This window comes from Gracilinanus agilis, chromosome 5 (genome assembly GCF_016433145.1).
Source record: "Gracilinanus agilis isolate LMUSP501 chromosome 5, AgileGrace, whole genome shotgun sequence".
Taxonomy (NCBI): domain Eukaryota; kingdom Metazoa; phylum Chordata; class Mammalia; order Didelphimorphia; family Didelphidae; genus Gracilinanus; species Gracilinanus agilis.
Genome location: NC_058134.1, coordinates 187,158,935 through 187,171,434, shown reverse-complemented (window position 1 = coordinate 187,171,434; position 12,500 = coordinate 187,158,935). Strand labels below are relative to the sequence as shown.

General features: G+C 35.0%; 1 protein-coding gene across 2 annotated transcripts in view; it reads right to left on the bottom strand.

Moving 5' to 3' along the window:
• GYS2 (glycogen synthase 2) overlaps window positions 1-12,500 on the bottom strand; it is a 65,869-nt gene that overhangs the window by 24,100 nt on the left and 29,269 nt on the right. For both annotated transcript variants that reach the window (XM_044677719.1, XM_044677721.1), the window contains exons 6-8: window positions 10,137-10,254; window positions 8,481-8,601; window positions 2,824-2,930 (exon numbers count right to left, since the gene is read on the bottom strand). In XM_044677719.1, the coding sequence (XP_044533654.1) occupies window positions 2,824-2,930; window positions 8,481-8,601; window positions 10,137-10,254 (346 nt within the window). The remainder of the gene's footprint in view (window positions 1-2,823; window positions 2,931-8,480; window positions 8,602-10,136; window positions 10,255-12,500) is intronic.

Genomic DNA, 12,500 nt, shown 5'->3' with positions numbered 1-12,500 from the left:
ATTATTTTACTTCTTTTGCAATGTGCTGACAGTTCACTATTGGGAAATAGCTTGATAAATTATGGAAATTAATGATATATTATTGTGCCATAAGAAAGAATGAAATAGACATTTCAGAGGACACTAGGAAGACCTTTATGAGTTGATATAGAATGTGGTATCTAGGAGGTGCAGAGGGAAAAAATGCCTAGAAAAATGAAAAATGAAAAAGAAAGTAATATACTGCCAACTGAGAATTAAGAATAATAAATATTCTATTTTCTACAGTCTTCTAATATCTAACTTGTATCCCAGTCTAATCTCCAGCTTTCTCATGGTACCACATCTAAACTATCTTGAACTGCTAAGAATTTAGCCCATGTATTTTTATAAAGCTTTAATTTTAATTTCTATCAATAAGTACAAGATACATAGAATATATGAAAATGAAGGTATAAAATGAATTCAGTGAAATAAAAAATACATTATAAATTATTAGAGTCTGTATAGCTTCATTAGTTAATGATTTTTAACACCAACTCAAAAAATATATATTTATTAGCCTTTGCACACTAATACACACATTCTCTTTTTTATGATTTTTCTTAACTTCTGTGAATTTTATACATATATCTTTATATACATAGCTGCTATGTTGTCTTTGGCTACATAATTGTAATGAATGCATATTGTTCTTTTGATTTCATTTACTTTATTCTGAATCACTTCATATAGGTCTTCTTACATTTCTAGGAATTTATCTTATTTTGTTGTTTCTTAAGACACAATAATATCTCCTTATATTCCTACATAATGCTCTTTTTCAGGCATTCCCCAGTTTTTCTGCATAATATAATACTTAATTTTCAGGATTTGGGGAGGACAAAATGAAATAATCTATATAAAATGCTTAGCATGGTGACTAGATATAGTAAGCACTTAATAAACGCTTATTCCTTTCCTTTTAATGATTTGTAATAAATGTTTTATTTTTAAATAATAATAAATGTTTTATTTTGCATTTAGAATTAAAAACAACAGCAAAAAAACAACTAGACAAAACAAAACAAAAACAAAAACCAGTGGTTGCCAACAGCTCGAAAGTGAAACTAAACTGTATTTTGCCCTATTTTAGTCAACTTGATGGGCAAGTGGATGGATAATAGTAGGCTTTGGGGCCAGAACTGAATATTAGCCACAGTTTACACACTGAATTCTGTATGAATTGAACTTCAGTCAACTGATTTGCCATTCTTCAATGAAAGGGATGAATCCCAGGGAGCCAGGGAAAGTATTCCAAAGTTTTCCAGCAGCTCTCTGAGGTATGAGTAGGAGTTACTGGAATTCTTTTCCTGAGTTTATTTGTGTGACAAACATCTCATCTAGTTTCTTTTGTTCCCCCCTATAGAAATACTTAGAGTTTCTATGAAGAAGAAAAGTACATTTTTTTTAAACCCTTAACTTCTGTGTATTGGTCCATGGGTGGAAGAGTGGTAAGGGTGGGCAATGGGGGTCAAGTGACTTGCCCAGGGTCACACAGCTGGGAAGTGTCTGAGCCCGGATTTGAACCCAGGACCTCCCATCTGTAGGCCTGACTCTCAATCCACTGAGCTACCCAGCTGCCCCAAAAGTATATATTTTTTATTTTCAAAACTTATTCCTAGTTTAGTTAATTCTGGAGTAAAGCCTAGTTTCCCTTGACATCCAGTAAATCAGTCTAGATTTTTCTTTCTTTTCCCATATTGATTATATATGTCTATGTAACTAAAATTGCGGTTCCTTGACTACTCATGTTCTTAGCTGCTTGCAAAACCCTCTATTGATAAAAAGTTAATTGGCATAGTGAGTTGAATTTAATATTTTTATCTTATAGTACAGGTGAATTTTATCCATCTATAGATCATATTTAAATTTTATAACTTCTGGGGAAAATCTTATTTAATTTCATGAAAGTGGTGGTTAAGAATCTTTAACCCCACAATTTTATTGATCTCATGACTTAATTTATATCTTCAAGCTCTATTTTCTTGGCTGTCACCTTTCCTTGTAAAGTTTTCAAACATTTTTTTTTGTAATTGAGATATCCTTTGGTCATGCTTGATAGATTTACTTCCCCAAAAGAGAATTTTTTTCTTATAAATTCCATGCTTTTATTCATATTTACTACCACTATCTCTATATAAGTGCTCTTTATTATCAATTTTTCTTGTTCTGTTTCTATAGATACTAATTGTATACATTACTAATATCAAATCATTCTTTAAACTTTTTTATCAAATCTTTCTTAAATTTATTTCATCCTTTTAAAGTGTTGGCTTTCTTAAAAGATATTCATTTTAATGAGTACTTTACTTGACCTATCTCTTCTTCTGGATCATTGTTGAAGTTAATTTGTTATTTTTCCTTCTAGAGACTCTTCAGAATTTTTCATTCTGTAATAATTGTGTTGAAAATTTAATTTTTTCTATTTGTTTTTATTTTTCTGAGAGTCTATTCTGTTTTTAGTCCTTTGGTGGTTCCATTTACCTATTTAACGACATTTCTATCTATTTGTACTGAGGAGATTGAAGAGTTGTGCTCTTTCCAAACTTCTTACTCTACTATATTGCTAGAAACAACTTAATCAATTTTTAAAGAAATATCTCAAGAATGTCCCCCAGTCGTCCATTCCGGACACCCATACAGACAGCCATAAACCAGCATAATGTATTAACTTAGTAAGACTCAAGTGGAATTCATCTTGAACAAAAAAAGGATGTTCAAGAATATATAACATAGAGCAGTTTTTAAAAGAAAATCTTTTCAGACTTTGCGCTGAAAAACATTAATAAGAACTATGTTTACCATAGCTGCTTTCTCACTGCTTGTCCTTTCAAGGTTTCCACATTAAAATTATTTGTCTTGGCAGGCATAATGAAAAACACTACAACTGTGACATCATTTTTATGGACCTGATAACAGAAAAGGCAACAAAAATACCAAGTTTTGAAGATATAATGCAAAGTATGGCAAACTGAAAAACTAGAAAATAGCATTTATATTTCAACCAGTTAAACTGCAGAGATCTTTATTTACAATCCACAGTGTCTGATTATCTACCCAAAAGTAAACCTTCTTTCCTTTCATAAATTAGTTAAGTAATTGAATTTTTTTCTTCCAGGCTAGTTTTTCAATTTGTAATTTTATAAAGTTAGAAGTGGAAAATATTAGAGATTAAGGCATGTTTAGCACACAGTATTTTACAGTTTCTATGTTAGTTGAATTTCCCATGTCCTGTTTTAATCAACTAAGTATCCTTATCAACTTCCCTGTTCATATAGTTAGCAAATTCTTACTTCCTGATAACCTCACTCCTGAGATCCAGAGTCACTTCCTTTCAAAGCAAAAAAACTCTTTTCTGTTATGTCTTTCATAACCCTGAATTTTCACCAAGGTAGCTCAGCTCTATTTACTCTCCTCCTTTGCTCTCCCTTTTCATTGTGCCCTCTGGAATAAGTTCTTTTTGTTTTGTTTTGTTACTCTTTTATTTTTTAATGTAATTAATTAATTAATTTAGAATATTTTCCCATGGTTACATGATTCATATTCTTTTGCTCTCCTCCTCCCTCCACACTCTTGTAGCCAATGTGCAATTCCACTGGGTTTTACATGTGTCATTGATCAAAGCATATTTCCATATTATTAATATTTGCAATAGAGTGATCATTTAGAGTCTACATCCCCAATCATATCCCCATCAAACCATGTGATCAAGCAGTTGTTTTTCTTCTGTATTTCTACTCCCACAGTTCTTTCACTGGATGGGAATAACATTCTTTCTCATTAGTCCCTCAAAGTTGTCCTGGATCATTGCATTGCTGCTAGTAGAGAAGTCCATTAAGTCGATTGTGCCACAGTGTATCAGTCTCTGTGTACAGTGTTCTGGTTCTGTTCCTTTTGCTCTGCATCAGTTCCTGGAGATAATTCCAATTCACATGGAATTCCTCCAGTTCATTGGAGTTCTGATAATTAACTAACTCTCCTTCATCCTACATCTCTTCTTGTATACTCTCTAGCTCTTTATTGTTTCCTCTATTGAAAAAAAAAAACAAAAAAAAAAAAAAACAAAGCTTTTCCCAGAAATAACTTTTGTCATAATCTCAAGTGCAAATTTTCTCCCCATCATGTACCAAAAGCTGATTTAAAGTGAATCAACTTATTACTTTATCTACAGTTGACCTTCTGGATCTTATGTCTGTTACCATCATTAAATAACCTCACCTTGTTTGAAGTTCATTCCATCCATCTGTATCATCTTTTCTAGTTCCTCATGGTAATCATTTATGAGCTTTCAAGTAGACTTCCCTCTCTGTTCAGGATTACTGGTTTCCAGTTTTCATTTAAACCCCAAATTTACCCTCACAACAAAGGGTTTAAATATTTAAGTTTATATAATTTTTTTTGCCATCTTAGTCTTCCAGTTAAATCAGCCTCCTCAATTCTTATAGCTTACCTCTAAATTCTACCTTAGCCATTCACTTGGTTAAGTATATCTTAGAATTCATCATCATTCCAAACTATTCTACCTTCATGATCTTCAATTCCCCTTTCTGATGACCACTTTCTCTCCTTCCATTTCTCACTTTGCCTCATCCCTCCTAAATCTGTTATTTGTCCCTACTGTGACTTTCAACTCCTTTCTTTGAGCCCAGAGCAAAGCCAGGAATCCCACTCTGGGCATAGTTTACAACTTGGGGTGGCTGATAATATTAAGGTGGGGATCAGATCTTTTTGCCTAAAACTCTGAGCAGAGCTCCAGGATAGGTTAATCAAGGATGTGCTCAATTAGAACAAGTATACAGTGAGACCAAAAACTGACACCTAAGCCAGAAGCTACAATTTAAGTAGTTCCTGACCTGATCAACATCCAAGTAAGACCAAAAGCTTACAACCAAGCCTAAGGCAAGTCTTTGAATTATCAGAATCTCAAGGGTCAATTGAATCAGCAGGGAATGGGGCTCTCAGAGCTCCCAGCCCTCAGACCATCACACCATCCTCCAAGAACTGAAACTGGTAAAAACCTAGAAAATAAGCTGAGAATAGTGTCAAGGAAGGACTGCAATTTAAGAGAGTACCCCAACTTTCCAGAAAATATAGCCTATCTATAACTTAAAAGGAAAAAATGAGCAAATAACAAAAAAAAGCACCTACCTCTAAAGAATGTTTTAGGGAGACAAAGATACAGACATGAAAGGGAACAGGGAAATCAAAGCAAACACACACAAAGTCCAAAAGAAAAATATGGATTGAATACAGATTTTGGAAGAGTTCAAAAAAGACTTCAAAAATCAATTAAGAGAGGCAGAAGAAAAGTAGGGAAGAGAAATGAAAGTGATGCAAGCAGAAATGAAAGTGATGCAAGAAGAAATGGGCCAATTGAAAAAGGAGAACCAAAAATTGACTGAGGAAAATCAGAATTGACCATCTAGAAACTAATGATTTCATGAGAAATAAAGAAACAACAAAACAGAAACAAAGGATGCTACCTATAAGTCAAATCATATTCTACCCTTGAATCCTTTCCACTATTCAGGCTTTGCTAATTCTCCACCCTGGGTCACTTTGCCATACATCTTTCCTGTTTTGGCTCATGAGCTACTGAACACTGCTAGAAAAAGTCATAAAACTGTGCTGGTGAGCACATACAAATTCACTTTTTAAAAAATCTCAACTAAAGCCTCATTGAAAACTGGCAATCCTTTTATTTTTCATGACTGAATCTTAACTACACCCTTTGCAATTATTATTCTTTTCTCAAACCATCAATCCCACCCCGCCCCATCTTCCACTTGGTAACTAATCTCACTATTTTACTGAGAAAATGAACTTTTTATTGTGAGTTCCATCACCTTCCCTATTCACTCCCTACTCAACACTTTAAAATCTCTTTTATAATTTTACCCATGCTTTATTACTTTACTCCATCCCCTAGAGATAAACCTTCTTGCTAAAAATAAACCCTTCTATTTGTGTTCTTGATTACATCATCTTCTTGTCCCGCTGAGCATCTACTCACTCAGATCTTTAATATCAAAACCCATTTGCTTCCTCACTGCCTAAAAACATTCTCAGGCCTCTATTAAAAATGTTTTCAGTTTATGCTGCTTCACCTTCAAACTATGCATCTCTTCCTCCAAAGATAATAAAGTGGCTTGTCATTTCCTTGTCCAGTTCATTTTAAAGATGAGGAAACTTTGAAAAACAGGTTAAGTGACTTGCCCAGAGTCACATAGTTTAGAAGTATTTGAGGTCAAATTTGAACTTATGAAGATGAGTCTTCCTTACTCCAGGTCTGGCACTCTATACACTATACCACCTAGCTGCCCTAACAACAACTTAGACTAGTATTTTAAAACACCTCACCCAATCATATACATAATCTTACTTTAACTTTTAGACTTTATTTCATACTACTTTTCTTACAGTCTATGTTGCAATTACATTTCATGAATAGTAATATCCTGAACTTGATATTCAATATCCTTACTGCATGCTTTCACACAAGCCACCTACCATGCCTAGAGTACACTCTTTAACATTATGTTCTTAGCATCCTTATCTTCCTATAAGGTTATACTTATGAGTCACCTTTTTTGTGAAGCCTTCCTTGGCACACCACAGAAACAAAATTGTGACAGAAACACACCTTTAAATCTATGTATAGACCTCACACTTAGCAGATTGGTCAATATAATAGTAAAGGAAAATAATAAATGTTGGAGAGGATATGGCAAAATTGGGGCACTAATACATTGCTGGTGAAGTTGTGAATTGATCCAATCATTCTGAAAGGCAGTTTGGAATTATGTCCAAAGGGCTTGAAAAGAATGTCTGTCCTTTGATCCAGCTATACCACTACTAGGTTTGTAACCCAAAGAGATAATAAAAAATGGTTGTAACAAAAATATTCATAGCTGCACTCTTTGTAGTGGCAAAAAATTAGAAAACGAGGGGGTGTCCCTCAGTTGGGAAATGGCTGAATAAATTGTGTTATGATGGTGATGGAATACTATTGTGCTATAAGGAACGATAAACTGCTTGATTTCCATACAAGCTGGAAAGACTTCTACAAACTAATGCATAGTGAAATGAGCAGAACAAGGAGAACATTGCACATAGAGACTGACATAGTATAAGATGATCATATGTAAACAATTTTGTTACTAGCAGCAATGCAACAATCCAGGACAATCCCAAAGGACTTATGAAAAAGAATATTATCCATATGGAGAGAAAGAATTGTGGGAGTAGAAATACAAAAGAAAAACATATGATTTATCACTCGTTTATATGGGTATATGATTTTGGGGTTTTGTTTTTTAAATATTACTCTATTATAAATATGAATAATATGGAAAAATAGGTTTTGAGTAATAAGACATGTATAAATCAGTGGAATTGCTTGTCAGTTTTGAGAGGGAAGAGGAAAAAGGGAAGGGAGAGAATGTGAATCATGTAACCATGGCAAAATATTTAAAATAAATAAATAATTTAAGATTTTAATTCATTTTGCTATGGAAAAATAAATCTATATATAGGAATGGTCATTCATTCAACAAATATTTATTTTTCCATTTATGTATTTGTTTCTTACGTATTATAACTGAGCCACTCTTCTATCTGTTGCTCAGGAAAATATGTGTGTATTTCTGTGTAACATGCCTATAAGTGTATATTTACCAATACAGATAGAAAAATAGAGAAGATAAAGATAGATAACTATATTTCTGGAGACTCTAAAGTGACAGAGAAGATGTTTTCTCTAACACTATAAATATAGTATTATCTTCCTTTATTTTCTTTCTATAAAGGGTAACATAGTATTTCTTCAAGAAGGCCCTAAAGGTCAAATTTGATCTGTGAAAAGAGAGATTGCTTATTCTACCACTTCTTTCAGAGTCATTTATTTAAATAAAGTATAACTAAGAAGGATTGGAAAAAATGTATTTTATTAGATTCCTTATATGCCAGCCAGTCAGCCAATAACTATTTATTTAAGTGTCTACTTAGCAATGGAATTTCAAAGAAAGGCAAAAGATAGTTCCTGACCTCAAGGATCTCACTATCTAAAGGGCCAGACAATTCGTAAAAAGCTACAGATAAGCTGTTATATAAATAGAAAATCTTCAATAGAGAAAAGGCATTAGAATTAAGAGGAATTGGGAAAGGTCTCCTTTAGGATATGCTTGTCCTAAACATAATTCAGTATAACTAGGATGAGTATCTTTTAAGTAAAAGCAAGCATTTTGCCAGTGGAAGGTAAATGTTCAAGTGAATAATGTGACCCTTTTAATAGAGAACCTGAAATGAAGAATTAAGGTAGGACGCTTCTACTTGAATAATTAATTGTACACTTTCACAAAAACTCTGTTGACAATGCTAAAAACCACTTCACTTTTTTGGAAAAACATAATAGTCCCCTCAAGTATTGTGCTGTTTCTCAGAACCCAAAGCTTTCTTACCCGTAAGAGGAAGTTTAGCCTGGATAAAGCTTCCAAGAAGATGTCAGCTCCTTTGTTTGAAAATTCGTATCTTCCCGCAATGAAAAGAAATAAAGTCTTTTCAAGGTCGAAATCAAGATGACTGAAATGAACCAAAATAATAAAATGTTTACATTTGGGTCTGGGAAATGGCCTAATTAGTATTCATTCCTTCTACAATGTCACTTGAGGTTCTTAATATCTTTGAGAAAGGCTTGACACCGTAATGCAGTGGTTCCCAAACTTTTTTGGCCTACTGCCCCCTTTCCAGAAAAAAATTACTTAGAGCCCCTGGAAATTAATTTTTTTTTAATTTTAATAGCAATTAATAGGAAAGATAAATGCACCTGTGGTCATCACCGCCTTCCTGGATCACTGCAGCACCCACCAGGGGGCAGTGGCGCCCACTTTGGGAATCACTGCCATAATGGAAGCCTCTTGGCACATTTTTCCTGAACTGTCAATGTTGGAATACAAAGAGCCCAGTCAAAGACTCCCAAAATGAATCTCAAGGGAATTTATAGAGATTTAATTCTCAGTCAAATACAAATTATATTTTATCCATAGACTGCCATGATTAGGAAGGGTTTTGTAGCAGAAGGATAAAAAATCCCTTTTTTTGCAATGGAGACCATTAAAGGAGATCCACTAAAATTTTGTTTGTTTTTACAATTTAAAAGAAAAAAGTAGGGGATTTTTTTTGCTATGTTTTTTGGTGGGATGGGTGGGCTTAGGGGATACAGAACTGAAATTTATGCCAACTAGTAAAGGATTCACTACAAATTTGTGTAAATACATTGTCTGTAAGGTGGATTAGTAGTTGGCCCATAAGTCAGGATGACCTCAGTTCAAGTCTTGCCTCTAATATATACTATGTGTCTTTGGTCCAGTCATTTAATCTTATCCCCTGGACACCTTTCTAAGACTACAAATTGCAAAACATTTGGCTATCTGCATTGATAGAAGATGTTTCTTTACTAGAAGCTCTCTGTAGCCATGAAAGCCTGGTTATGGAACAAATGGAATATATCCTACAGGGATGAAAGTATTAAGTTAGTGAGGAAACCAGAAATCCTTCTTTTTCATCTATGGTTATAATCCCATTTTCTGTGTGCTAGATAACTATTAAAAAGCAGGTCCTTTCTTTAAAGAAAGGATATGTTGTAGATACAATGGGAAATTTTGGATTAGGGAGTGGAAGACCTGGGTCCATACCCTAGCTTTGCCACTTGCTACCTATGTGATCTAGATATATATCACTTTTTCTTTTTATATTTATTATCATTCTTCCTTCTTTCTTTCTTTCTTTCTTTCTTTCTTCCTTTCTTTCTTTCTTTCTTTCTTTCTTTCTTTCTTTCTTTCTTTCTTTCTTTCTTTCTTTCTCCCTCACTTTCTGTCTTAGAACTGCAATGGCAGAAGAGCGGTAAGGTTTAGGCAACTGCAGTTAAATGGCAAAGCTAAGAAGTGTCTAAGGCTAGATTTGAACCCAGGACCTCCAGTCTCCATGCCTGGCTCTCTATTCACTGAGTCACCTTGCTTGGGCCTCAGTTTCTTAGCCTGTAAAGTGAATAGGTTGGATTAGATGACTTCTATGGTCTCAATTCCAAGACCTCTGATCCTGCATGCCCATGTACATACCCGTAGAAATGACCACGAACAAAATCCTGGATCTTGGACTTGTATAAAGCATGCAAATTTTGAAATTCATGCACAGCTGAAAATTTCTTAATATTCAGGCCATTTGGAGTAACAATATCTGGGAAAGTAGAGAGAGGTCAGAGCCAGAGACTTAGTGAACTTTAAGCTCATTTTAAGGCAATAGTATGATGTTGCAGTCTAAAAACTCAACATGATTCTAGGCCACATTAGCAAAAGCATAACATCCAAAGAAGGAAGGTGATAGTCCTGCTGTATGCTGCCCTGGTTAGACTCCTTCTGGAGTCCTATGTTCAACTTTGAATGCTACACGGGGAGTGCGCCTGTGCTTTGAGAGGCCATTGATAAACTGAGGTTTGTCCAAAGAAAGGTAACCAGGATGGCAAGAAGACTAGTTCATCGCATAAGGTGAGTCATTGAAGGAACTGGAGATATTTAGTTTAGAGAAAGAAAGACTCTACCAAGAACATGCTACCTGTCTTCGAAACATGAAGGGCTGTCCAGCAAAGATGTTTTAGCCTTATACTGCTTGACCCAAGAGGGCAGAACTAGGAGCAGTAGAAGCTTCAAGGAACTGGATTTCAGGTCAACACAAAGAAAACCTTTCTAATAAGTAGAGCTATGGACGAGTGGAATGAGTTACCTCGAATATAGTGAGTCTGCTCTCAGGAATAATCAAAAAAAGACTGACTACCTGACAGATACAGATTTCTGATTAGGTATAGGCATGCCAAAATGACTTCTACGGGCTTTTTTTGCTCTGAGATTTTGTGCATTCCCAGTCTCATCCCCATGTTTCTCCTTCCTGCAACTTACTGGGAGGTACTAAGAGTGTTATAGCTTAAGGTGGCTAGGAGATGTAGAGATGTCTGATTACAATGTCTCAGATTCTATTGAGGGGCACCAAGCCCAAAGCATTGATGATCCTAACCTTCTCCTATGATTTTATTGATCAGAGCCTCTCCTGCCATGTAGAATCCTGAGAATCAGTTGATCTACTCACCCAGCAAGAGTTTGCTCCCATCTCATCATTCTTTCTGCTCCTCCTCTTACCTACCTCTAGGCTCCAAATCTATTTTAGGAATATTAGTACTGTTAGAGGGTGCTTTTGATTTTCTTTCCTGAGGCAAATTCTAAATTCTAGTTAATCTCCATCTTAGGAGCAAATCTTCTTCCTGCTTTTCTGTATCTCAAAAGATGAATAAAAATGTACTTCATTGGAGGTTTGAGTAAATTTTTACCTAAGATGCCACTTCAATAGAATGCAAGCCCTTCAAAGGCAAGGATCATTTCTTTTCTGCCTTCCTATCTCCCAGGACTGAGAAGAGTAGGTGCTTCCTAAAAAGTTCATTGCCTGATACCTCGAATTTCTATTTCTCTCTCACTATGTTAATCACTCAGTGCTGCTGCAATGACTGCAACATTAATTTGGGGGTGAGGGAAATTCAAACAAAAACAGGAGCACAGTCATGTTACATGAGGTTAGGACTAAGAAGAATGCCCTTGGGAAAGCCTTTCAGGTTTAATGATCAACAGAAGCCCATTGACCTTTCTGAGTTACGAGTGTCCAAGGATTTCACAACTCTAGTCCTAACCTTTCTTGTGATAGTCAGAGATGAAATTGATTGAAATGTCAGTGGTTATAAGTGATTTGGAATAAAATTCTAGAACTCCTTTGGAGTCCTAAAGTTCTGATTCTATACTAGAATTATGAGAATTAGCACTCACATAGACTTTAAGGTTTAAAAGCTCTTTATGAACAGTTTCCCATTCATCCTAACAACCTTATGAAATCTCAATCCTATTTTACAGCTGAGGTAAGTGGCTTTTCCCAGAGGAAGCAGGAATCTGAAAGTCTGTTTTTCTACTTGCCATGAATTTTTCTCATGTGGATCTGAGCCCAATAAGTTCCATTTGTATTTCAGCCAGGTTATTTTTATAGTACATGCCTCAATTCAAGAGTAACAAAAATAAAGGTGGAGAGAACCAGGTATAGGAACCTTGTTTTTCATTTTGTTAATGTCTTACAAATACTTCATGATGCTTCTTTGCTATCCCTAAACTTAGTATCATTATACTTATTATATTGCTATGGCCCAATTATAAGCAAACATCTTCTCCCCTCCTCTACCTCTCCTCTGCCCATATCTCTCTCTTCCTACCTGTTTTCTTTCTCTTCCCCCACCTCTCCTCAGCTCTCCTCTCTTCCTCTCTCTCTTTCTTCTCTCTCTCTCTCTATCTCTCTCTCTCTCTGTCTCAATCTCTCTCTCTCTCAATCTCTCTCTCTCTCTCTCTCAATTTCTCTCTCTCTCAATCTCTCTCTCTCTCTCAATCTCTCTCTCTCTC